The 27,983-nt window shown below is 49.2% G+C and overlaps 1 protein-coding gene and 1 non-coding gene across 5 annotated transcripts in view; one reads left to right on the top strand and one right to left on the bottom strand.

Moving 5' to 3' along the window:
- Nucleotides 1-27,983, bottom strand: part of Tspan9 (tetraspanin 9) — a 195,719-nt gene that overhangs the window by 78,822 nt on the left and 88,914 nt on the right. For 2 of the 4 annotated variants that reach the window (XM_047549879.1, XM_047549880.1), the window contains one exon: nucleotides 5,457-5,536. In XM_047549879.1, coding sequence (XP_047405835.1) covers nucleotides 5,457-5,519 — 63 coding nt within the window. In that variant the 5' untranslated portion in view covers nucleotides 5,520-5,536. Of the gene's footprint in view, nucleotides 1-5,456; nucleotides 6,387-14,603; nucleotides 14,630-27,983 lie in introns of those variants that run through there. The other 2 variants (XM_047549882.1, XM_047549878.1) reach the window with 2 other exon arrangements.
- On the top strand, nucleotides 25,963-26,095 carry LOC124984125 (small nucleolar RNA SNORA42/SNORA80 family). The gene has a single exon (XR_007108585.1). It is a non-coding gene; the product is annotated as a small nucleolar RNA SNORA42/SNORA80 family (small nucleolar RNA).

Genomic DNA, 27,983 nt, shown 5'->3' with positions numbered 1-27,983 from the left:
CCCCTAGTCTCATCTGATCAGCAAACTCTTATTCATCTTTCCAACTCTAAGTGTCACTTGCTCTACTTTGATATCTCTGAATCCTACGTCTATTGAGTGGTATTAATCTATGAAGTAACTCTATTAAGCACCTATCACTCAGAACTACAATAATGTCTTTATGTGACTAATTCCTCCATGGAACTCTGAACAGCTCAGTGGCCTGACTTACACCAGATACTCAATAAATGCACACAGTACACACTGGTCACAGAGAATCCACTAGTCCTTTCAACAGAAGAAAAACCAAAAAACCACAACTCACTAATTTTTTTTTTTTTTTAAACTAAGGGGGAAAGAAACTGAAGCTCTTTTTTTCTTCCCTTTCTTTCTGATGGGAGTAAACATTTCAAAGACGGAGCTTCAAAGAACCACCAGGTGGAATTGGGGAAAGGCAAGTTGAGTCAGGCCACCAGGATGCTGCATCAGGCCTGCTGCTGCCCACCCTAGAATGCTAGGGAAGCAGGAGGTACCCCCTTGCATGCTGGCCTCCCCCTGGCAGCCCTGTGTTCAAATGCTGAGTACAAGACAGGCCAGATGACCTCTCAATTCCACAACTTCCTGGCACAAGAAAACTGATCTGCCCTATGCAAGCCCAGTCGGCCCCTGTCCTCACCAACTGGAGGCTCCTGCGCACGCAGCGGGCATTCAGCAAATAGTTGCAGCGTGAGTGAATGGACTCAATTGGGACCCCAACACCCTTGTAAGCCACAGAAGGCTAGGGCCACAGAGCTCACGGCCAAGTTCAGCCAAGGGCAGGCAGGCACACGGGGGTAGAAGCAGCGAAGGGCAAGGCCACCCCACTCAGAGTGGAGGTCAGTGGTGTTTTCTGCGCTCTCACTGCCAGGCCAGGATGCAGACCCCAATGGCCCTTTCCCCAAGGTGGAAAGAGCTGCTCACCCCGTTTCAGCTGGGGCTTTCTCTCTTCTCTCTTCTCTTCCTCCCCACCCCCTCTTGATTGACACCAATGCTGTCTCTGACATGATTTAAAAATAGATATTAAGACAAGGAAGTTTAATTTTTAATGCTTTGGAAAGGAAGTGAACACAGAGCTGGCATTCTCTCATGGCCACAACAATCCAGGGGTCTCTCAGGGTATCTGCCAGACCCTTCATCTTGTTCCCCTGCTCCCAGGCACAGCCAGGCCTGACCCACCCTGAAGATTGTCTTGCAGCGGCCCTCTTAGGGACAGGCCTCCATCTCTCCATCTGAGTCCCTAAATGTCTCCTGTTCCCTGATGCAGGATATATCTGTTGCTTAGAGAGGCCAGGGGGGCCAGCGTGGGCAAGGTCTGAACTTGCACTCTCTGCTGGGACCCCAAAGCCCACTCATTATCAGAAGACACCCCACAGACTCCCTGTGACACGACAGGCCACCCAATGTTGGCTGGGCACATACCCAGGTTTGAAGCCCACAGAGGCTCTCATGGGGCAGCAAAGCCAGTCCAGAAAACATGCTACCAAAGCCGCTGGAGAGCCCTGACAATGCCTGCTCCCAAAGCCAGTGAGCAGTCTGAGAGGAGCCTGACCCCACTTAAGGGAGGCTAATCAGGGCCTCGTCCCGGCCCCCTGCCTGTGGCAGCCCGTGCCAGCCTTGCCCCTGCCCCAGCAGGCACACTGACCGCTGTCTCCTCCACTAATTGGCCTTTATTAAGGGAGCAATCCACAAGGAATAGCTTTCCAGTGGGGCCAGAATGTCACTGTCTGCCAGCCATGATTTAAAGGGATGGGACAGCTCTGCTGGCAAGCATGAAAAATGACCATTATCCTGAGTGGCGATTATGGCAGCCACCTACCTTCACCCCTCCATATCGGACAGCAACTTGATTTGGGATAGGAAGAGCTGGGATGGGATCATAATTTGCTGTCCCAAGGAAAAGACACAGGTCCCAGCACTCAGAGGTGCCTTTTGCAGCTCACCCCTATACTCTCTCTCCTCTACTCTCAATCAAAAGCTCCGAATCTCCTTTGCCCTCCTGGAGCGGTTTAAATTCACTTAATTCACTTAATCTCTACGTGGAATATTCTACCAGAGAGCCATGCAAGCCATGGAGAATTAAGGGGACAAAGAGGAGAGGGAACTCCATTGGTAGTGACCACTCCCCCTCCTCTACTCTCACCATCTGTATCAGTCCCTCAGAAATGCTGCCCTCCTGGGTGCCCCAAACTCCCACAGTGCACTGAGCTGTCGATGTGGCAGCACTGTCTGACTGAAGTCAGCATGCTTGGACCCCCACCAGCAGGCAGGCGCCCAGCAGCCTGTGAGGCACCTGCCCTTTTCTTAGTAAGGAGGAGGAGGAGCACTCCTATACAGCTCCACCCTCCCCAACCTGCCCCCAGTGATGTCACCCAGGCCCTTACCAATGCCAACACCCTGAAGCTCCACCCAGTGGCGAGGAAACAAGCACTCACAGGCTGTGAGGAGGCTGCCTTGTGCGCCTCACTTCTCCTTCACCGGGGGAACCTTCCCAGTGCTGGGAGGACGCAGGGGCGTGGCACGGAGGGGGTTTGGAGAACTACCAAGTGGCTCTGGGATCTATGGAAAGAACTCTGTCTATTGATCACAGGTCTCAAGTTCAACCCTAATGCCTCAGAAATGCCTCCTTTCGGGATCTGAGCCAAGAGACTAAAACAAGTGATGCTATATAATTCCTACCAACTGCTCCTGGTCTCAGTGGGCTGGGCTTAACCATCCTTTCCTTCACCAGGTCCTATTCTCTGGCCTCCAGGTGTGTGTGGTCGGGGCAGCTGAAGAGGCCTCCCAAGAACCCTGCTATATCCACAACCCACCAGCCTTTGATGCTTTCTCCTCTTATTCAGTTCTTTCCTCTGCTCCTTCCCCAACTAACTACAAGAAATCTTCACTTGAAGGAAGCAAATGACCCACCTTCCCCAAATCCTGGTCAATATCCTGCCACACCTGCCCCTCCACCCCCCAACACACACTGGTGAACACTCTTACACACATCAGCTTTCATTTCTCCTCTGCTAAATTTCCCATCTTTCCTGAGATCTAAGTCTTTTTCATCATCTCACATAGTCCTAGCATAAAATAACTGGGTCTTTGAGACTTAATTTTTTCCCAGCTCATGGCTTGTCATGGGAATTCTGAAAATACCAAGTAATCAAAAAAAGTCAGGGACCGGGAGGGAGCAACTCCTTGCCTGGTAAGAGAGCATAGTCGGTACCTTCTAATTAGGAAGAGACAACAAGTTCTCTCACTATAGATCACAAAGGAGGACGTTTCATCAACTAGCTCATTAACTGCTGCCAAGCTTTTAAGGGAAGGTGGAAAGAGTCAACTGTCACCCCACAGCTAAGCAAGAAGAGACTTTATCATAGGCAAGTTTGATATCTAACATCTCATCCTATTAAGTGGGACTTGAGAATTCCTACCACATAAAAACGTTGGGGATTCACAGCTATGGCCCTCCATTTATTCACTCGAAAACATATCATGAGTGCCTACTACGTGCAGGACACAGACCACTGTGCTGGTCTGCAAGGAGGTCCCCAAACCAGGTTGGAACCATGCTGAAGGCACCACAGCGGTTATACCATCTGCGGCCAGCAGGTGGCGGAGTGGGGGTGGGGAGGCACAGCACTCAGTGGAGAGTACTGGCCAAAGGCACTGAGCATCTCCACAGAGTCTTAAGAGTAAGTGTTAATATGTGCAAGGTGAGACAAAACAAGAAAGGTGGGTTGAAACTATGAAAAAAGACAGCACTCTGGTGAACCCAAAGGCCCCAGGGAAATACACACCAGTGCTTGGCTGACACAGATGCTGGCAACCAAGTCAAAGGACCAGAAGGCACTTGCCCACAAGGCAGCTACAAAGTCATTCTTGACATTCCAATGGTTCTCACCACCAGAAAAGAATTAGAATAGCTGCCCCAGCTTCCAAAAAATCCTAACCACATGACAGGTAGCATCCTAATCATGCTGGGATGGCCAGAGGTCCCAGCCCATGGAGACATCTGAGGAAATCCAATGTAAGTAAACTCAGACCATTCTTTTTGTAAAAGAAACAGGTGCCCTCAGGTGATTCCTCTACCCCAGGATGTCACACAGTTAATGAGATGAGGACAGTGAGGAAGACCATCACAACAGCCCCCCTCTGGACTGGAAAGGAAGCCCAGTTTTTAAGGAAGAGCATGAGTTGCCCAAGGTCACACAAGAAGGTAACTCAGAACCAACACCAGGACCTCATCTTCTTCCTTCACAGCCTGGAGTTTTCCCTTCTATGGGAGAAGTTCACCCCCTCTACATACCTCAAAAAGTTTTCCAGTTAAAGTGGGACACACTACACAAAAGCTGAGCCCCAGAGAACAACTACTTCTACCCAACCTCACTCAGAATGACTTTCTTCTGTCCCCAGCGCTCCTCCTGGACCATGTACAGACAGCAGGCGGCAGGCAGCTGACAGCCTCCAGCGGGCAGGATAGAGCCTGGGGCTGAGCCAAACATCTGTGCTGACTATAGTCTGGCCTCTGGTGAAGAAAGGCAGAGGCAGCAGTTAGGACGAAAGGAACAGTTAAAGATGAATTTAAGAAGTTTTTGTCTAATTTGCCTAACTCATACTTCTTGTGCACACACGTACTCCAGTATCCCACAGAGGACAGAAAACAATTCTGAGCTGCCCCATCTGCTGATACTTTCTCTAGAAATTAGCCTCACCAAGGACAGGAGCACAGTTTTCTCCCTTTGTCCCTTCCAGTCCCTGGGACTCTCAGAGACTGGGAGCGCGTGGTCAGCTTGCTCTCTGCCCAGTCCACTGCAATCCCTCAAAAGCAACAGCCAGTAACCCATGGCAGCATGCCCCCAGCCCTCCCTTCCCACACCAGCCCCAACTCAACTTGGGATAAGTGCTCCTCCTCCTCTTCCTGGGATTCACTGAAAAGAATGGGAGTCTGTGACCTCTACACTCCCACCATCCCTCTCCCACAAAATGCTGCAGATTGAATTCTTGTGCATTCAGGATCGATAGAAAAGAAACTCTGAAAACCATTCTCATCTGTGCTATCTCCAATGCAGGGTCACAGCTGTTAAAAATTCTGACCCCACACCCACTGCTGCAGGTTCCCTAAGCTCAAGCACTTCCAGCATGGATTTTCTTATTGGGGAATTAAGTGGTGGCAAACTTTGCCAGCCTCCTAGGAGTACACCAAGTCTCTCCTAGAACATAGGGAAGTTGGAGCCTTCATTCAGCCACCAAGGAGAAGGTGCAAGGAAGAAAAAGATGCATGAAAAGGGGTGGAGGACAATTTAAAAAAAAAAAAAAAAAAAAAAAAAAAAAAAGCACTTACCGTTGTGCAGAGAGGGGAGCAATGCAGCACGGAGGAGAAAGCGGGTATTCACGCTATGATAAGCAAAGAGGAGGAGATGAGGGCAAAGGGAGGAATCAACGCAAGGACTTACCCAGAATATCAAATTGAAGAGGAACATCATGTACTTCAAGCAGCAGAGGCAGCCCCTGGCCATGTTGCACTTCTTAAATTCTAGGAGGAACACAAAGGACAGGTCCAGGTAAAACACCACGTACTTGCTGCCTTTGGGTGCATTGTACTTGTCAGTCTTAACGCCTGCCTCAGCGCGGCTCTGGCCCCGCGAGCCCGCGGTGCCGTAGAAGGCGCCAGCAGTGAAGCCGCGGCCAAACGGACGACCCGAGGTGGACGGCTTGCCAAAGTCCGAGTCCTTGCTGTCCAAAGATGGACTCCGGTGAATCGAAGAATCCTCGCTACTCGACTTCTCCATGCTCGCGTGGTTCCCGGGGGGCGCGAGGGGCGGGGGGCATCGCTCCCAGAGTGGGACAGAGGGGGCGCCCAAGTCGGGCGCGGGCTGCAGGCAGGCTGGCGGGCCGGCGGAGCCTTGCACGCCCCCTCTCTGCACCCGGCGCACTCCGGGACGAACCCGGCGCTCGCGGGCCGCTGCCTATGGGACGGCGCCCGGCTCCTGGTCGGCTGGCCCGGGAGGGCTCTGCGGCACTGCGCTGCTCTATCTATGCGCTCTCGCGAACGCTCTCCGGGAACCGGTTCGCCTGCGTAACTTGGCGTCTTTGGGGAGGCTGTAATTTGATTTCTCTTTCCAGGGCAGCAGCACGCCTCCCGGCTGCACCGACTACTCCACGCGAGGCCGAAGGGCGCCGAGATCCAGGTTCTCTGGGCACACCTCTCCCAGCCCAGTCCCAGCCCTGAGCCCGACCACTTTGCAGGCGCTCGGCCTCCTCTAGCTCCACGACTTTGCAGAGCTGCTGCCGGCCCTAGGGTTCCCGGCCACACGGTGGGCAGTGCCTAGGGATCCGCCGCAGCTGCAACCGCTGGGCTTTCCCTGCGAAATCCCAGCCCCAACTCCCGACTCTGAAATCGCCTGGAGCCCCCTCCCCGGGTCCTCAGCCCCACCCCCTGCTTTGCATTTGACCAATGGGCGCGAGGCCTGCCCGGCTCCGCTTAGGGAGCCACCCCCCCTCCCCAATGACACAATATCTTTAATAGGATTAGCGTTCTGCTGTGTGCCTATACCAGTGCGCCGCGAACCCTCGCTAAATGTCAAGGGCTCTGCGGCTGGGGGTGAACCAGACCCTTCATCGGAAAGCACTGGTGTCTTTTACTCGAAAAGGAGGGCGGCGAGAGGAGGCGGATGGCTGGAGGTACCAATGACCCAAAGAAGCCAGAGGAAAGATCTGGGGAGCAGCACTAGAGAGGGCAAGAAATGCGGCCACTGTCAAGCTGGGTGCCGCCTCCTGCAAACACTGGAGCCAGTCCGGCCTGGGGCACATGGTCTCCTGGCTGTATCTACTCATACGCCTACACACACACACACACACACACACACACACACACACACACACCAACACACCAACCACGCTTTTGCACACGTGGGGCTGGCTACAACGAGCAGGGAGAAGAGATCGCAGGGTAGGCAAGAGATGTGGGAAAACGCTTGGGGGCCTCCGCGGGTGCACTGCCCTCCCCACCCCCTCTGCGCGCACACGCACGCGCGGCTCCGCGAGGCTCCTGCAGCTGCGCGAACCCCCGCCCCCGCATTCCCGGGTGGGACGCAGAGCCACTGGGACTCTAGCTCGGTTCTAAAGGGTAGGTGGCCGAAGTGGGATCCTGCCTTGCCCCCACAAGCCTGCCTATGCCAAGAGTGAAGCGATATAGGAGTACTCTTAGACACAGGCTGAGTCCTCTCAGGGTATCGAGGAGTGCATGAAAGGAGCTGGCCAAAGAAACAGCTCGAGGAATGCGCTTGCTGGGATTTCAGAACAACCAAAGCAACAACACTTTATCTTCTGGAAAAACACTGCAACTAAGGCAGCCTCCCTTGGGCTTATGTAGAAGTCTGCATTGATATTACCACAGTTTGCAAATGATGATGACTAGAAGACTTGAGGGGCGGGGATCCCACCTCTCTTCTGCCACCATCCTGGTAGCTCCGCAAGAGAACTAACAGTACTATGGAGCAGGAGCTAAGTTTTAGTGGGCTCTGAAACCCCAGCACCTAACTCTGGGCTTGGCCTCAGGGAGGCACTCCATAGTGATGACTAGATAGAAGAATCCATGCCCTACCTGAGGTTGGGTGTGAAATGTCTAGTCCTACATCCTTCCAGGCATTTATTTCACACCAGGGGCAAGCCCTTGAGGAAACACATATAAGATGTGCTCCTGCCCTTCAGGGGCCCACAATCTAGTCACAAAGACAAGAGGGCACTAATCACCAAAGCAGAGCAGATGGGCAGAACAGAGATGGCCATGGCTGCAGAGGGAAGGGGACATTAATTCCATGCAGAGGGACTTCAAGACTCTCATCACAGTCCACTGCAGTGACCCTGTGCTGGAGTCTGCACCAGGCTGACCTGCATCCCAGAGGTGAAAGCTGTCAGATTCTGAGTGCAGTTCAGCCTCTTTAAAGGAACCTGCAATGGTTTTACTCATCTGAGCTTCTTCCCAACACAGGTGGGGAGCCCAGCAATAAAGCCTAGTGTGCAGGCTCCAGTAACTTGCTCTCTCCTGTTCAGCACAGTGGTCCTGTGGCTGCTATCTACAGATGAAGGGGCAGGTGTCTAGCTGGCTCCAATTGAACACCACTCAAGTGAAATGGCTAACACCTTTTGTCCTCTTCTGCTTCACCTGGCAGCTCCACTCCAGAGGGGCTCCCTGCTGTCATTTGGTTCTCACAATGTTACTTCCTAGGTGCAGGGAAAGATGGTTTGCCAACTAGACTAGGAATCAGGAGACGGCTTTTCCCTTCCAGCTTGTTCTTACTATGTTATCAAGGGGGAAATTATCTGCCTTTCTGCACTGCCATTTTCTCCTTGTCAATCAAGAGCACCCTGTGAGTGTTGTGAGTGTGAAGGGAGCTGGTGGCGGTGAGAACAGTCCAAAGAGGGTATGCCCTGAACACCAAGAAGGTGCTGTTATGACTCTTGGTGTTACCAGGAGTCCTCCCAGGTTGCTCCCCTCTACCTTCTAATCTCTTTCCATTTCTCTCTTCCCCAACTCACACCTGGGTCCAGTCAGAACCGTCTCCTGATTGTCCCTGGATTTTTCCACCTTCATGTATGATCAGAAATGAATGTGTGCTACTACTTCCTCATAAGCTTAAGGGCCTGAGGGCCAGAAGACAGGGAGACAACAGGCAGAAGAAGCTATCCAATGTCAACAGTTCTGCTCCCTCCTGGTCACACTTGTCAAAGCAGCACTGAAGTCCCACTTGTCAGTTCTTAAACAAAGCTGCAGTGAAGTCCCATCAGGATGCTGGCATAGTCACTATCAGAATAATAAGAGCGACTTTGGTTGGTAAATCCTTATTGTACGAGGGACCAAGTTTCCCTCACAATGACTCAAACATTTAATCCTCATGACAACCATACAAGATAGGTGTGATTATTAACCCATTTTACAGACAAGGAAATGTGTGATTTCGAACAAATCATGTGCTATATTCTCTTGGACTCTAAACATATTTCCTGCCCTTGGAAATTGTCCCAGTCTAAAAGAATCTTTAAAGCACAATGAGGAACCTGAATTAGTGTGCCCTGATGTGAGGTCGTTATTTGAAAGAACCCTGAGTAAGGGGCCAAAGTGAGAGAAGAAATGAATGGGGCAGTATGTCTGGACTGCTAATCAGCGAGGTAAGTCACCATGGAGATGGCCTGAGAAATCTTACAGAGGACGAAAGGAGAACAGGGAGCAGGTGAATGGAGTATGAAAGACAGGGAGCTAGTTTGAAGACAAGGCTTGAAGATAAGGCTGTAGAGGAGCCTCTGGAAGTCAGGTTTAGCCAGAACACAACCCACCTCCACCCTGTCCCCATGAGCAGATCATCCACAGCTGACAGATTGTTCACTGTGGGTAGGACACTGAGCAAGGAGGAATGAGGTCGGCTGTTGGCTTCAAGGAACTCACAAACCAGCTGAAGAGACCAGTCTCATCCGCCCATTCCACCACATACCTAGAGAAGTCCCAAATAGTGATCCACAGTGCATGTACATGGATGGATGAGCAAAAAGCTGTCATGTGGCCCTGCCTTTGGAGAAGGACTTTCTGAAGTGGGTGGACACAGGAAGAAAGGGAGACAGAGGGCACTCTAGGAAGGATTAGGATATAGTCCATTCAGGAGGCAACAAAGAGACAGACCTGAATGAAGTGGGAGAATACACCTATGAATCAACCTGAGCTACTTTACAAGGTCTTGCAGGATGCATGAAAAGTCTGGACTGTGTCCTACATACAGCTTCTTCCCAAGCAGTAGAGGCATGTGATGACAACAGGACCCTACAAAGCTGGGCCAGGAAGAGGGGGAAGGCAAGGCAAGAGACAGACAGGCCAGTTTCAAGGGTTGCCTCAGTTCCTTAGACTTGGGGTACAGAAGGACCAACCAGGTAGAAAATGTGATATAAGACACCATCTCTCCTGCCCCCTCCCATTCCTCCACAGCCCACCAGGCCCAGGAGGGCCAGAAGGTATAGGCGGCCTTGAGGGGTTCTTAAGCATTTGAACAAGACAGACCTACTTTGCTTTCTTTCTTTTTTTTTTTTTTTTAAACAAAAAAAAAAGTGAAGCAAGTACAGAATTCTCAGAGGGGAGGAAGAAAAGTGAATGTGTGAAATCAACATGCAACATCTCTGCTAACTGGCAGCCAGGGAGCTGTGGGCTTCCAAGTAAATGCCAAGCTCTCTGCTCTTCTCCCTGAATTTCTGGGGCTTTAGTGTAAGACAGAGCTTAGTCTTTGGTCCCTCCCTCATCTACATGTAGTCACTGCCAAGGGACCAGTCTAGATCCCCCACTGACCTGTGCTGAATGTCCTATATGTGTAGCATGTGCAGACTACAAGGCAGCTCACAACTCCAAGACTCAAACAAGGTAGCTGCCCCCATGGGGCTGGAGTTTAGGTTAGTCCCAAAGCCCAACCTGCTATGCAAAGTAACATCTGAGACAGGCCAACACTGTAGGACAAGGGAGAGTTACCCACCTTCCCCCAAATTTTAAACCAAATTTGGGATCATCTTCGGCTATACAGGAAATGTTTTCATTGCTGGGCAAACCACTCAGGAATGGGGCCAAAGGGGAAGAAGGATGAGGAAGAAGGTGGGTCCCTTGGAGGGGGCCCACCTCCCAGAGGTTTGCAAGAAGACTAGTAGGAAGGAGTTGATGGCAGGGGCCACTCTCCTATTCGCTATGGAAATGAATGGTAGGACTCTGATTCAGAATGGATGGTAACAACCACAAGTGAAGGAGTCAGGGTAGAAAAGGACTAAAGGTACTTTGGGGGGGTTGGGAGTTTTCTTTGCCAGGGGAAGGTGTTGGTTTTTGTTTTTTAGTTTCTGAGACCAGTGAAGAAAATGGGGTTTGGTTTAGTAGAAGGGTGAACAGTTTGAGGAAGGGATGGACTGCTCAGAATACATTATAAAGGGTTCCAGGGACTGCCTCTCCTAGAGATGGTGGGTTCCTCCCTCCTTCTCAGCACTTTATTCAGACTGTAATAACAGAGCACCCACCTGTCTCTCTGTGGTCCCTGGGCTTCAGAAAGATGGCTAGGATTACATTTTGGTCATTTCATCCCCCACGCCCCTAGTGCCTGTCAGAGTAACCACCACATGGAGGATACTCAGAAAGTACTGAAGAGAGGGAAAAGAAAGACCAACATGCCTAAGCCTTACATTCTCCTAAGCACAGCTTGAGAGTCCCAACTTCATTCCCTAAAGAATGGGATCCAAGCCAGATCTATGGAATTGTTCCTGGAAAGCAGGCCATCTAAGGGCATCAGAACCTGATGAGGGAGCCTAGGAAATGTGAGTGCCCAGCAGATAACAGAATGCAAATGCCATGAGGTCAACTGATTTGTTTACAGCCATATCCATAGCACATGTCACAGTCTGGAATCGATGGATAAATGGACAGATGGACAGAAGGACAAATAAACAAATGCATGGATCCAGAGAGCCATTTCTGAAGGAACAGTTGGAAAAGATAGAAGGTTGGAAAATAAAAAGCTTGAGACAGGAGCAAGACAGAGGGCAAGGCTGCTTCTGGACCCCTGCAAGTGAGCTGAGTCTTGTGGAGGACAGGACAACAGGGGCACCTCTGCCTACCACTCAGTCCCTGGGAACTTGTGCAAATACCGTAGTGTTGTGTTACATCTCAAAGTTTCCAGAGCAAAGCTGCTTCCTGGGTATAGCCAGCCCCCCTCAGAAGCTATTGAGAAGGTGTGGCTGTGCATTGACAACCACCTGGGACAGGTGAGTATACTGGTCAGTGCATGCACTGGTGCCTCTGAATGGGTCAGCTAACTGAGCTCTGAAGAAACAGGGCCACAGCCATTGACCATCCATCAGACTCCCAGTCCAGCAGGAGTGCTGAAAAGGTGGCTTCCACACCAAGAGGAGCCAGGCAAGAGGTGTGGATGGACAACCTCAGGACCCTGAAATCAGCTCCACATGCCCTAATGACTATGATCAACTGGGCCTCCATGTACCCTGTCCACATCCATCATCTACACCCCCCACCCCATCCCGCACAAACACAGAGAACACAGCTCTGGCAAAAGAGCATGGTAGAAATACTCTAGCCTTTGGAACTAGATGGATCTAGAGTGCATTACCCAACTGCTGGGTAACCTAGAATGTCTGTTCTGTATCTCAGTGTCTCCATCTATAAAATGGAGATGATAATACACATCTTCCTAAGGTGTATGTAAAAAGTTAGAGGTTAGAGGTGAATATAATGCATATATCTCAAAGTCTGAACTGCAGAAATTGTCCAATGAATTGAGACACCATTATCATTGTCAACAATAATTATAAATAGGGTCCTAGTCCCAGTCTAGTTACAACATGGTTGAACAGAGAAAGAAACAAAACAACCAATAATGTCCTGTGGTCCAGATTCTTCTAAGGATGAATGCCACGGTTCCTCCTCTGCATGGTGATGACACCTCCATGTTTACCTGGCCTTCACCTGTCTGAGCCCCAAGCAACATACCCAACTCCTGCCTGTCCTCCCTACTTGGCTGTCTCACAGGTAGCTCCAATTTCACATGCCCTATAGAGTCTGACCTTGCCCCAGACTTGCTTCCCTGGCACCACCATCCCCTTCTCAATAAATGGCCTAAATCTATACTGTGGCTTAAGCCAGAGCTCCACATTCATCCTCGACTCCCATTGTCACCAGCTCCCTCCTCCAGTCAAATCCTAGCCACTGCACCTCCCTCCACTTCTCACCATCTCTGGTCCACCCCCACTCATCTCTCACCCTGGGTCCTAGAGAGAGATCTCTTCACTGCCACACCACAGCCCATGTCATCTTCTCACCCACACCCCTCTCCTACTTTAACCCCTTCAATAGCTTCCCATTTTACTGAGATTATGTGTGTGTGTGTGTGTGTGTGTGTGTGTGTGAGAGATGCATGCACATGTGTGTGCACTGTGTTTGCTATTCTACTTTTCTAGCACATTCCAGATTCTTAAAATGACTCTGAGGTTCTGGCTGGACCAACCCCACCTCTCTAGCCCATTCCCAGTCACTCTTTCCTACTTATCGGGCTCCAAAGAACGCTCCAAATCCCATCCCTCTTCGGTCTTAGCCAGTGCTATTCCCTCTGCCTGCCCCAACCTACTGCCTGGCTCCCTTCTACTTCTACTCATTCCTGAGTTCTTAGGAGTCTTCACAAGGGTCTCTTCTGGTTTTCTGGTCAACCCCCTATGTCAAAATGAAAGCCCCCTCCCTACCATTATATGTTCTCAAAACATGATCTGCCTTTTTCTCCCACGTTCATCACAATTTGAAAGTACATGTTTCTCTGAATGACAATCTGCTGTCTGATTTTCCCACTAGACTATAAACCCCACAGCACCAGGACTGGTCTGTCTTTGTCATCACTATACCCACTACCTACGAGGAAACCCAAGAAATACTTGATGAACAAGTGAACAGGAGCTCAAAGGAGGGAGTGTGCAGTGTGGACCTAAGTCACCAGGAAGGGCTTGTGGGCCTTCAGGTTTATAAGGTCACCTCTGACCACCTAAGGAACAAAGCCTCAGGACGTAATCTCCTGTGGGATCCCTAGTTCCTCAAGAACAAAGCAAGGAGGTTGGACTAGTTGGTCCTGTAAGGACCCTTGAGCCCTGAGCTTCCTACCTTATAAAATGGGGCCTGGCTTAGGTCTTAGAGATGGGCAGGGAGGGCAGAGGAAGAGCATCCTGGGAGGGGAAGGGTCAGGCAAAGTGGGAGGTACAGAAGAGAGCCCGAGGTGTCTGGGAAATGCAGACAAAATGAAACTGCACAGAATGGGAACCTAAAGAAGGTGGTTCTGGAGAACAGATGACCCTGATGCCAGCTGAAAATTTGCACAGGTGCTTGCTCACCCCTCCTCTGCATCAGCTACAACCCCAGTAGGTTTCTTGGCCAATGCTCCTAACAAAATGAACCTACATCAAACTCTTCCTCACCTCCTGAGGCACTTGGCTGCTGCCTTACCTGAAGCCCCCTTTCCTGACGCCCTGACTGGCTAACGTCAATGATCCATTGGGCAACAGCATGGCTATGGCCTCCTCCATGGGTCTCCTTCAGTAACACCCTGAACCTGCCACAACATAACCTGTTCCCTGACCTCCCCGACTCTATACTGTGAGCTCACTGAGAGCTAGGACTGTCCATCATCTTTATCTTCCCAGCACCTGCCACCGTGCATAGCACATCGATGCTCTTAAATCTCTGCCAGATGCATGAATAAGCAGTGAGGACCTCTGTGGGTTTCTGGTACAAGGTGAAGACAGCTCTTTAGAAAAAATGAGACTTGGCTTGGAGCAGGGGAGCCCTTCCACAGATAGCAAGAACTGCCACTTCTCTAGGACACTAATCTCCTCCTCCCAGCATGTTCACAGACTGGGGGAGATAACGGAGGCTGAGCCCTGGATAAAGAGCCACCCACCCTGGGCTTTCAGGTTCTTTTTTCCAGAAAGGTCCCAAACAAGCCCCATCTTTCATCCCAAGGCCAATCATCATCCCTGTCAGATTCCCAGAAGGGCCTGGTGTGCGAGGCATTGTGCTGGACAGACAGACGTACCTGCACCCACATGCAGTGCCAACACTGAGCCATTCACCCTGGGAAACAGAGGAGAAAGAAAGCATTTGTTATTAGTACTTATCAAGGAGGGCAGGTGGCTTCGGGAGGATGAGATAAGGCAGACCGCTGGGCACAGGGAAGTGTGATGAAGCCTGAGGTTTATTGCCATGCACCAGTGGAAATTTACTGACCCAGCAAATCCAATATTCCTAAACCGCTCCATGGAGGACACTGACTTACAGGCTGGGATGGCGCTCTCTGACCCAGCATCAAGCCTGCCTGCAAAGCCAGCAATGCAGCTGGGCCCCTTCTGCTGATTTCAGGAGCTGCTCCCAGCTGCCTCCCCTTACCTCTATACCTCCACTGAGCCTGGACTCTTCGAGTCTGGCACTGGAGCCACCCTGGAGAAGGACAGAGCATAAATAGCACTCAGCAATGCTCTAAAGTTAAGAAAGTGCCCCTGATTGCACCCTGCTCTGAAGCCATCAAAGGAGGGAAGCAAGTACACATTCTACTCATGTTGATGGACTCTGGGAGTCTGGGTGGGTGGTAAGAGGACAAACAGACTGGGTGTCTTATGACTCGCAAATCTCACAATACCTAAGTCACTTGGGATCCCTGAACTTCCTTGGGTCACCGTAAAATGAGGCAGGAGCACCAGTCATCTCTTAATTCTATCCTACTTTCCTCCTCTCACTTGGGGCTCATTCATGTCATTCAGTGTGTCTCCAGCTGAAGAGGACCTCCTAAAAGCACCCAGTCCACCCCAAACCTGGAGGCATCTTTCCTCATCTCAAGATACTTGAAGTGCAAATGGTCACAACCACACTCTTTAATAAGAAGTTTGGGCTACTGAAACTCTTAGAATTCTAGAAAGTTCTTTACAAAGTCTCTCTTAGGTTGCTCTAATAGAGGTTCATTCCTATTGTAACCTAATCATACGTGATGTGTACCCAATCACAGTTCACCAAACCATACTTCCTCAATACAGACCCAGAATGCAGAGGCCATGCACACATGGCATCCTGAAAGCAGAGCATGTGTGTGTTCTCTGTCAAGGGTTTCTTGCCTGTGACTGCCTCCTGCCTGCCAGTCTCCTTACTAGGTTCCCTGCACTTCCCTTCCCCCATCCTCCTTGTCATTCACTCTGCCACACGCTTCCACCATTACTGTCCCACAATGCCTGAGCTCAAAATCTTTCCTGGCTCCCTACGGATTTAAACAACACACACGCTTGTTACTGGCGACCTTCACTGAACTTTGTTAGCCTTATTTCCACAAACCCCAATCTGCACCCTGTGCTTTGAGCAATCGGAGCAATCTGAGCTCCTCAATGTTCACCCCCACTTCTGTGGCTCCGTACTCTGGCTCATGCACTGCACACACCTCAGTAGAGTGCCCCACCAATCTCTGCCTTTAGAAACTCATCTCAAATGCTACACCCTTAGTCAAGTGTCCCCCAACACTAAGAAACCCTCTTCTTATTCCGAACCTCTCTTTTAGCCACCAATTTTACTCTGCATTGTTATTACAGCTATCTGAAGGAATATCTTTTCTTTATACAAGAGCCATAATCTCCACACAGGAGGAACTCACCATCTCAGCTTGATGATACATGATGGACACTTAAGAATCCATGATCACCTCAACATATGTGTCAGACACCCCCCAACAATGCCCTCTGCCTGACTGGTAGGCACTCACCTTGATGGATCACCACCCTTTGTCCTCCTCTAGGGAGTCCCTCTCTAGAGTCACCCACACAGGTTCATCCATCTACCAAAACCACAGGGCAACCCAGATCCAGCCTGAAGCTTAGAGAATGTGACTAGACTCTGTGAGGCCCAGTATGTCTGGGTGGCTGTGTGCTATTCATCCCCCCAGCTCTGGCCCCAAAAGGCACTTTCATATTCCAGCCAGGCTGGGAGTCAGGCACACTTGCTTCTCCCCTCCCCTACACTGCTGCCAGTGGAAATGCCAGCCTGCAGCCACAGTGGGTCAGACAGAGCACAAGCAAGCACTGAGCTTCCTCTTCCCTTCCTATAGCACCCAGGCCTGAGGCAGACCAGCACCCTAGCCTGGGCCATTCTTCTAAGAAATGCAGAGTCCAATCCCAGCTCTGTCACCTGGGCAGGAGACTTATAGCTCTCTGGGCACAGGACACAGCGTTGAATGAATGAATGAGCACACTTCCATTTCCTCATCTGCAAAATGGGGTTAAGTGTGATAGCGAAGGACCAGTAAGACAATGTCTGGGGAATTACTTTATCAAATGGAAGGTACTATCCTTAGAAACTTCCATCCACACACACACTCCAGCCAGCCAGTACACTTCACAGGAGTTTAGTGAAAACAAAGGACACCCACAGTGATTAATGGATAACTGCCACACTCCTCAGCACCCACTCTGAGCCCTGTCCTGGTTCATCACAGTAACCAAGGAACGGTCGGCTCCATCTGCATTCTGGGAAGAGCAACGAGATGAACAGGCAGCAGTTCAAGTGCACCTAGGCATGGTAGAGACTGAGTGCTCAGAGGTCTGGCCTTCGGGAAAGGCTGCTTGGAGAAGGTGGGGTAGGGGTTGGGCTTGCACAGTATCCTAACAGGAGGGTAGAGGAGTCCTGAGTGAGCAAAGACATGTTCCTTGTGTCTCCTTCAGCTCTTTTTAAGGGGCCTTCATGCTTATGATCACATCTGATCCTCACAGCACCCTACAAGGTAAGCAGGGAAGGTATCCCAGTCTATCAGTGAGAAACAAAAGCTCAAAGAGAGGAGAGGGCTGATTCAAGCTAGTTAGCAGAGCTGAGTCTGGAATCTACCTCTCCTGATTTACAAAACAGAGATCTTTCCCTACACCTAGCAGCTTTATCTGAGACCACAGTTGGACCCTGCTTTTATGTATGACGCTGATCCCTACTGAGACACACAGTCATCTAGCAGGCACAGAGGGTGGCGGGGTGGGGGCGTGAGAAAGAGGGAAGAAACGAAGGAGGGGGGAGGGAGGAAGGAAGGAAAGAAGAAAAGGAGGACATGCAATAGATTACCCAGTCAGGACAACAGGGAATTCAGTCCCACCATGGGACTGAAGCCCTAGCAATCCTGAAAGACAGACAAGCAGCTCACTCTTGCCTGATACCAGCCTTCATCACCACCTATCCAATGTCCTCTCTAGGCTCCTTCTAACTCCTTACAGCATGAACGTGGGTGCTTTGCCAAATGAGAGCAGAGGCCCTACCCTCCAGAATCACTGCTATTGCCAGAGTAAAGGCCAGCCTGAAGCCACAGTGGATTAGACAGAGCACAAGCAAGCACTGAGCTTCCTCCTCCCTTCTACAGCACCCAGACCTGAGGCAGACCAGCACCCTAGCCTGGTCCATTCTTCTAAAGAAAAGAACAGGATAGGGGTGGAGATAAATTAGCAGAGGGCTGGTAAATGTTTAACAACCAGCTGTCCAGGGGAAAGCCCTGATTTGTAGTGCTTGCCAATGGCCATGGTGTAAATACTCCCATCATGGCCAATTTCAAGCTGCTGATGGCTTAACAGCCAGCTGGCAAATTCTCTGATTATTTACTAATAGGCTCTCAAGAGGCAGTTGAAGTAGACCCAGCAAACCACTGTAATAAACCCATCTCTTGCCTCCAAAAGAAACTGCAAGTCAGGAGAAGAAACGCAGCACTACCCTGCCCTCTCTCTCTCCAGCAGTAAAAGTTTCAGTGTTTAAGGTTTGGGGAATAGCAATGAAGGCTGGACGAGGCACAGGGAAAAAGAATTTGACAGCCTCCATCCGGTCCCCTGGGATCTCCTCATAGGAGGCCTAATAACAGAGAAAGGGAACTGAAACTAGCTCCTATTCTACAGTGATCCCATCACAGGAGTCACACCAGCCTACTGCTCAGCACAAATCCTCTAATATTTCCCATCACTCTCAGAGTGAAAGGCAAAGTTCCTATAAGAATTTGCACAACCTAGCTGGGTGCTGTGGCACACAGCTGTAACTCAGGAGGCTGAGGCAGGAGGGTTGCAAGTTCAAAGCCAACCTCAGCAATTTAGCAAGGCCCTAAGCAACTTTGTAAGACCCTGTCTCTAAATGAAAATATTTAGGGCTGGGGAGATAACTCAGTTGGTAGAGTGCTTGCCTTGCAAGCACAAGGCCCTGGGTTTAATCTCCAGCACTGCAAAAAAAAAAAGAAAGAAGAAGAAAAAAATATTTTAAAAAAGGGCCGGGGATGTGGCTCTGTGGCTAAGCACCCTGGAGTTCAATTCCTGGCATCAAAAAAGAATTTGCACGACTTACACATAACAGACCCACTCACTCCACTCCAACCATGTCATCCTCCTTGCTGTTTCTTACACTACAGCCTTTACTTTGGCTGTTCCCTCTTCCTGGAATGTTCTTCCACTACATCTCTGCATTGCCAACTCTCTCCTCCTTTAAGCCTTCACTCAAATGTCACCTCAATGAAGTCTTCCCTGACCAGACTGTTTAAAACTGTACCTCCCTCAGGATACTCAATATCCCTTATACTCCCTTACCCTTTTTCCATAGCTCTTATTTCCAATATACAATATAATTTATGTTTTCATTACATTGATTGTTTATGATGTCTCCACCCATTAGAACTGAGCTTTATGAGGGTAGGAATTTTGATCTGCTACATTCATTGCTGTTTTCCCATGGCCAATAACACAGCTTTTCACATGGTCAGTGCTCAATTGATTTTTTTTAATAGATATTTTTGAATGAATTAATGAGTGCCTGGGAGCCAGTCTCTGCCAAAGCCCATGGGAGCCATATTGGCTTCCCAGGAGCAGGCTGTTGGGGCATGAGGGAGTCAAGTGCTTAATGCCTAGGTGCACCTAGCTAGGACTACAGATGCCTGTGTTCTGGGCCTGGTCCTGACACCCATGATCTGGCACAGCTGCACCCTGCATCCCAAGTCAGCACTTCATTTTCTGTCTTCATTTAGGCTGTAATGGGAACCCACATAGCTAACCCTGGGCAGTACCAAGGGCCAAGGCAGAGACCAAACAGGATGCCAAGTCCAAAGGCTTTGAGCTCTGCAGTAGGAGGCTCTGAGGTCAGGTCCGAGGCATTCCTTTAAAAGATCTAAGAAAGATACCAGTCATACCTGAACCTCCGACCACACTGATTCCTCAAACCCCTGCTCTGGGTCTAGATAAAACCCCTCAAAAATGCTGTCCACCCCAGTGGTTAGAGTTAGCAGAGCCCCAACCCAGGGTGGTTGCCCCATCACGCCTCAGGCGGGCTCCCCACATGCACAACAGCCAGCTCACACTGCTATTTTAAGATCCACGGGCCAGCTGTAGCACGTAGCCACCGTGGGCTAGCGGCCCGGGTAGGAGGTAGAGAAGCTAACTCATGAAGGAGTGCTGACCTGGGGAGCTCCCAGAGGCAGGGACTGGTCATCACCTTAACACCAGTCCTTCTCTGCAGGGACTGGAAACTCCCAATCCACACCCTCAAACTTCCTTGCCACAGGGAAAGTGAGTCAGGAACTTCATTGGGCACGCCCAGATTCCATTTCTGAACGTGACCCCCTGAGTCTCCACAGCAAAATGACTCCTAGCCCCACCCTGCCAACCCTTAGAAATTCCAACAAAGTAAGAGCTAGCACAGAACCCATCTTCCAGGTCCTGACAATGTTAGACAGTCACCAGAAACACAGGCTGAAGAGAGGAGTTAACTGGTTGTTATCTGAGAGTGGCTTCTACACAGAGCCCCTCCCCATTCCCTCTCCCACTCCTCTCTGCCCTCCAGGACTGTGGACTGTGCTAGGCACACGGCCATACTCAGTAAAGGTTTGTTGATTATGTGATTGTTTCTAAAGGCATAGAAACCAAATATGACAAAAGTAGTCTAGAGATAACCTAGTCTTTATTACTGTATCATTATCATCATTATCTACATTTCCACTGGCATCACTGAACACCAAAACTGAGAATAAAGACCATAGAATCAAGGAACCAATGGAACTTGGTAACAAAATTCTGCCTTCCACAGAGATCTACCACAGGAGAACTCCAGTAAGAAAGTTATTCTGTACTTTCCATAAACTGTGCCCCCTAAAGTTGTGCAATATGGTGGCAATGTTCCAAACCACCTTCCACTATAGAACATCCAAGCAACCAGGAACTGGCTTGAGAAAGGAGGCAAAGGACAGGAACTCTAAGTCTAAGATATTCCCACCCCCAACCTCATGCTTCAACATCAGGAAAACCACCCAGGGCAGGTCACACACACCTGGGGTGACAAGCAGCATCCTACAGCTCTAATTGTCCAGTTTAAGCAATATCAGCTTTGAGAAAGGGGAAAGGAGAGCCAGAAGGTGCTATAATTAGGGAGCTCTGGGACCTCTCTCCTTGCTACCCATCTAGTTAAAAACAGAATCAGCCACCTACACCTTAAAGAAATAGATCCACTACCAGGATTGAAGGTATAGTCCTTGGATTTTCTTGTTGGAGGGAAGATCCCAGAAGCTATGGGCCTTCACAGATCATTTGATGCACTTCTTCCTTTGTTTCCTTGGCTTCAGTCAATCCGAACATTCCTCTGAGCCTTTATTACAGTTGCAAGAGCAATGACAACAGACTGCATTTACAGAAAAATGTATGTTGTTGAGGGCCACGGCTTAGAAGGCGGCTGACTGGATCTAACTGGCTCTTCCCTTCACTACCCAGGCAGCCGCTGATGTTCCACCACTCCAGCAAACCTTCCACAACCACAAACTCTTAGGCAGAAGGTTCCCATTGCCGCCCTTCAGTTCATCTTCTGAAGATATATTTGCACACAATTACCAAAGTGACCCTGTCAATAGTCTGAAGTCACACCAGCTGGCCAGACAATCCTGGCCCAAGCTCCCTCCCCGTCTGGAGAAGGGACATATTTGCCAAAGTCACTCTGCTCTGCTCAAGCCTCACTCACAGATAGTGATGTAGTTGGACAGAGAAAGGGAAGGAAGAGAAGAACAACAGGGTGACATTACTCCAGAGGTGATTTTCTTCAGGGTACCAAGGGGCCCTCACCCTTCCAGAAGCCTCCTCTGGTCACTTGGCCACTGTGGTCTTTCCCTTTCATGCAGCTCCTCAGAGTGCAGCAATTCAGGGTTCTGCCTTCGATTGTTCCCTTTTGTGCACTCTAACTCCAGGAAAGCCCAGTGAAGGAGATACTCACATGTTCCTGCCATCAGCCCCCAGACAACTTTCACCTCTCCTCAAAGATCATCTGTTTCCAGTCACGCTGCTCTGACCCTGTCTCCTCCATTCTGTCTCTGCCTCCACTCCTGTCTGGCTGGCCAAGCCTCAGGGAGGGCTGTGTGGCTTCACGCTCAGCTCTCCAGCAGCCTGCCCCAATTGTAGGCTTCAGTTAGCTTGCTCTCCCTTGGCATGGAGGCTCCTTGGGCTGATGGCCCAGTTACAGACCCCCACCTCCTCACAGCCTCAGGACACCTCCTTCCTGCTCTCTCCCCCTCACTGTCCCATCACATAGCCTCACTGACTCAGCCTGGACAACATTTGAGTAGACACCATTTGTCTTTGCAAATGGACTATCAACTGTAGAGAAAAAGGGTGCTCCCTCATCAAGTCTCCTTTAGTACTTATCATATCCTAGTCAGGTGCCAGATACTCAGTGGGTACTGCTGAATGGATGGTTGGGCAGGTGGGCGAGTGGATGGATGAGTGGGTGGATGGATGAATGAATGGGGAAATCTAGCATAGCCAGCCATTCTGGTGGTAACAAATAAAAAGGAGGGAGGGCAGAGAAAATGGCAGGGAGTAATAGAAGAGAACTCACTCACACAAGGTAAAAGACCATGGGTGGCTCAGAGGGTCACCAGCCACAGAAAGCCTGGGGGTGCACAACAGCATTCCTGTGTCCCAGCACACCAAGTCTCTATCAGTAACCAGGAAGAGTAAACAAGCAGTTTCCATATTCTACCAGCAAAGCACCTCCCAGGATGAAAGCCTGTCTGATCTGGATGAATTACTTGAGTCATTAACTTCGATAATCTGCCTACCACGCCCTCCTTCGGAAAGGGGTGCAGAGCCCCTTTCTGTCTGGCAGGAAGGATGGGGAGATCAAAGGGTAGGGCCCTCTGTCCCTCAGCACATAAAGTTCAGTCTAGCCCACATCACACACCACCCCATAAGGGCTTCCAAGTCCCTCATGGCCCTCCAAGACACAAAGGCTTCCAGCACACAAATACATACACACACAGAGGCACACACAAGCACAGGCACCAACTATGGCAACATCCCTCAATCAACCTGGCTTCTGGCTGTGGCTTATCTTGAGCTCTGTCACCCATGGGACGTCAAAGAAGGCCTGACAAATTCAGCAAAGGAGCAAGTGGAAAGAATCTGGGAGAAAGACCAAAGCGATTCACAGAGTACAGGACTACTAGAGGCTGAGAGGCAGTGCAGGACTGAGGGAGGAGCACAGGGAATGAGGTCAGAAGACCCAGGTGTGGGTCCGAATTCTATTGTCTCTTAGCTTAGGGATGATGTAACTTAGGGCACTTAACCCCTGGAGCTTCAGTCTCCCCATCAGCAAATTAGGCATAAAACCTGCCTCCCTGCTGAACTAGCCTAGGATGAAATTAGCTCACTGAGTCACTTATGTCCCATCTCCTCCCCTCTGCAGAAATCCTCTGAGAAGTAGCTGCAAGAGTAGTAATCACACTCTGCTTAACCTCTGCCTGCGTCCAAAGAGCTCACTATCACAAAGCTTTTCCTTCTTGAGCCAACACCTGCCTACCTCTGCTTTCTACCTTAGTGACATGGGTAGGGTGGTGGGGAGACATGGGTCAAATCAGTCACAGCAGCATGCAGCTCCCAGCACTTCCCCTTGATGTACTAACTTCCGTACGCCTCAGTTTCTCCATCTGAATTATGACTACAATAAATGCCTAACAGTGTATAGTCGATGATCTACATGCATACAGTGCCTGATTCAGTACCTGGCACACAGTACACTTAATAAATAGTACAAAATATTTCTTTTAATTATCATCACCATCATGATTCTGGCTAATGGAATTAGTTTTTCCCTCCGGAGCTGTAAAGGCCTGATTTCTTTCCCAGGTGCCAGACTCTCACATGGAAGGAGACAGCATCACATGTCCCACAGTTCCCTCCACTCCAAGCAAACACTCACTCTTCTCTCCGTGGATACTCACACACTGCTACAGATCCTCAGCCACCCTGCCCGCTCTCCTCCTTGCCTTTCCCAGTCTGTCAGTGCCCTCCCTAAAATGCATGGCTTGAACCCCTATATCTGACCCGTGCAGCACCCAGCACCCACCAGAACACCTGGCATACAATAGGTGCACAGAAACATCTGGTGACCGAGTAGTCAATGAATGAGCTGAACACTATTTCATGGAATCTAAAATTGCAAAAGGTAATAGGCTGTGACAGCTCTGGATCTGGATGCTGCATTTCTATCTCTGACTCCCTTCACCATGCATCAGACCATACTGGCAGACACAGAGCCAAAGCAGTCAGAGCAGCCAGGGCCACCAGGGTCTCTTGCATCCTTAAGTCTGAGGCATCTTAAGTCACTGCTCTCCCTTCAACATTTCTGCAGTTTCCTAAACCTATGTGTAGGACTTTCGTAATGGGTGAAACTGTAAATATTTTCCCATTACCATTCAACTTGATAGTTTTGCTTCATTATTACTACACATTTGTGTTTAAAGACCTGATTCTATCATCTAATGTGTCGGTAAATTCTTTCTCTCAACATTCAGAAGATCACAGAAATTTTGCACTGGAACACAAATTCAATGCCCTCCATAGCCAAATGAGGAAACTGAGGCCCAGTGTGGCAAAGTAACATGCCCAAGGACAGATGTAATATTGTGGCAGAACTGAGATTTGAGCCCTGGGTCCTTCCCCTTCAGCCCAGAAGACTAATAGTAATGCTGTAAAACCTTAACATCTTAATATCTATTCTCTCCAACCCTAATAATAACCCTGAAAGACAGACATGCCTTCCCCCTTGCACAGATGAGAGAAATGGAAGTTCCAGTAACTCATCTTGGGTCAGGCAGACTGAGCTGGGAATAGACCTGCTCTGTCATTCCAGAAGCCCTGCCCTGAACCTTCTGTCCCAAGGCCACTGAACATGGAATACCTCTAACCAGATGTTCAACAGAAATGCCTCCAACTGGTCTCAATCTAAATTCCTTTTCTTCCCTTCCCTATGCCTACCTATTTCTCCTCTGGTATTTTCTACTCTGGTTAATAGCATCACCACTAATGTGGTCACTTAAACTGGAAACCTAGAGATTTCCCAGGCTCCTTCTGTTCCCAGACTCCTTTCTTACCCACAGATCTGAGCAAGCCCCCATGCCTTCAGTCATCCATCAACCTCTCCCTAATTTCCTTGGCTGCGCTCCTCAACCTACCTCCTTTGGACTACTAAAAAAACCTCCTGCCTGCTCTCTCCCCAGTTCCTCTCACTTTCTGAAGACCTTCTACCTTATTTGTCCTAGCAATCATCTTTTTAAAATAAAACTGGTCTTACGTTGCCTCAACTTAAAAAATCTTACTGGTTTTATTCCGCATTACTTCAAAGAGTACCCAAGTATTTTCCCCACAACCTGGCAGACTCCTCCACTCAAGCTCCTGTGCATCCTGCAAGACCCAACTCAAATCTCACTTCCTCCTTGTCTGGTTCCTCCCTCCTGACTTCCTTCTGGTTAGCCTTGCAGTGCCCCTGTGATAGCACTTCTCACACTGCATTTCCTTTGTGTGCCTTTTGATCCCTTTTCAAAGTGAGCTCCTTGAGAAGAACATGGCATCTCTGAATCTCTACCCTTCAGTCATGAATCTGCTAATTTATTCAATTTGCTAATTTACTAAACCCTAAAAACTTTCACTCAATGAATATTTACTCAATGAATATTTCACTCAATGAATATTGTTGAATCATCAGTGAGTTCACAAATCAGGGCGCTGTTTACATTTATTATGAAAAGCTAACCTAAGGTCTTGACTTCAGAGCAAGTTCATTTTAGAAGGGACATGTTAAGATACTTAGAGGGTCCCATTAAAGGATGCATGAAATCTGAGCTTCCTGGTTGATAGGCACTTCCTCTGGAGGTATCAATGACAATAAAGAAGGGGAAAATCCAATTTCAAGAAATAAAGAATCTGAGTTATAATAGATGTCAGTGTGACTATGACCCAACTGAATTTATCTGTTAATTGTTTCCATTTGCTTTAATCTGTAGCAATTCCCAAATGAATGCTTTTCAAACCACAGGTTGTGACCCAATCGTGGGTTATGAAATTAGTTGGGTTAGTAGTGTATTTTTTAAAAACAGAGCAAATGAAAGCATTTGGATTTATGGCATGCCCAATTCCCCTGGGCATTTCATAGTGTCCCATGAGCAAACTATGACCCTCAATCACTGCCTGGCCTCTATGCCGGTAGGCTACTGGTACTGAAGTGGCTTGCACAAAGGAAGGGAGTGGGGGAAGATTAAACAAAACAAAATACTGGCACGTACTCACAATAAGGATCACATCATCCATGAAACATTTTTTCAGGTGTAGCTGTGTGTGTGTGTGTGTGTGTGTATGTGTGTGTATACACACGTTATCACGTTATCATAAAGTTTAACAAACAAATCCCTGGATCTTTAATGGGGACGTGATATCCCACAAGAGTCTCAGAACATGGGTTAACTGTCCATGAGAATATGTACTTTTGAGGTATGAAATTCAAACTAGTTACTTTCTGTAGGAGGCCACACCTGGCCAGGAAGGTTTACCCAGCTGCAGGAAATACACTTGGATTCACTCTGCAAGATGTAAATGTGCTTAACAGATGCCAAAAAGTTATGTGTACCGTGAGAAAAGACAAATTGAGTCTCGTCAATTTGGAAATGTGTCCCTCAGGTATTTGATCTGATGACATCATCAACTGGGCAGAACTCTCGCTAGGAATTTGGACTTAAGGTACTTGCCTGCAAAATGGGGAGAACGGTGCCCAAAGTCTTGAATGTACAGTATATTAACACAGATTTTTTTGTGTATTCATTATGTGATTGATTTGTTCCATTTTGCAGGCACGTGCCTTACGTCCAAATTCTTAACGAGAGTTCTGCCCAGTGAATGAAATCAAAGTTGGTTTAAAAAAATGCATGAAGTGAGCTTGGTATAGAACTATACCTACTAATCTATTAAATTACAGAAAACCAATTCTAAATTGAGCCAGTATTTTACCTGTTACAAATTCTACTCAGTTGCTTGCCTCTTCTGTCTGTAGTAGACAGCACCTTCCATTGGTTCTTCCAAACAGAAGGGAAACATCATGCCCCCATGCATTTAAAGACTGTGCAGGGAGCATGAGGCCTCATCTCTTGTTTCATTTCAGGCAGAATGAGAGGAATGGGCTCAAAATGCAACAGGAAGCCTGCAGAAGGGAGCTGTTAAAGACAGAACAGTTGACCCAAGCAGGTGCTAGCTACCCCACTGGGCCAGTTAAGCCCACCCCACCTGGAGTCAGCGCCAGGCCGGGTGTCAGGGTGTGTAATGCGCAATGTGTGACTGCTCATGGTCCCTTCCTTCCTAGATGACTTTGGAAGGTGCCTTCCTGTCTGCGGCATCCATGGTTCCAGGATGAGATGGGATGGTGGCTGTGGGGTTGCCACAAACAATCAGATCTCCCCCCAGGCCCCGAGGCCTATTTCCAGCTCCTGCTAGTTCCTGTCTAATGCCAGCGTCATTGGAGGAATCCAGGGCATCCTGGGCCTAGCATTGTTCAAATCATGCATTCCTCTTCATAAAAAGCTACTGAATAACTCTCATTCCTCTGCTCTCCCAGGAGAAACCACATCAGAGGACAAGCAACCAGATCCTTCTGTGTAATGGGGACAAAGGGGGACAGGCAGGCGGGAGCCATAGGGCGTCTCCACCATTGTCTATCATGTCCCCTGCAGCGGATATACAGATAGGTCCAGAAAGCTTGCCTGCCCCCACACACAGGCTAAACCCACCCTCCAAACACAAAGGCCAAGATAAGTGTGAGAGACTGTACCTTCAACCTGGACACACAGCTTTCTAAGTGCCACTATTTCTATATCCCCATCGTTCTAACTCTTGTAAGAACTACAACTAAACTCGGGGAAGGGAAGAAAAGAACCAGAGTTTAGGGCGAGTTTCCTAAGTGTCAGGCATGGCACAGACCTCTTGATCTCTATGGATTACCAACCACAGTTAAAGACAGAAATGCAAATGAAGAGTAACATGCAACAAATATTATGCTAAGCACTGTAGGGAGAAGTAGGGAAATGACCAGGAAAGGAGGGGGAAAAGGTCAGGGGAAAAGATAAGGACAGAGGTAAGAA

Source organism: Sciurus carolinensis, chromosome 4, assembly GCF_902686445.1.
Source record: "Sciurus carolinensis chromosome 4, mSciCar1.2, whole genome shotgun sequence".
In the NCBI taxonomy this organism is placed as follows: domain Eukaryota; kingdom Metazoa; phylum Chordata; class Mammalia; order Rodentia; family Sciuridae; genus Sciurus; species Sciurus carolinensis.
The sequence above is the reverse complement of the archived record's forward strand: the minus strand, read 5'-3'. Positions and strand labels throughout refer to the sequence as shown.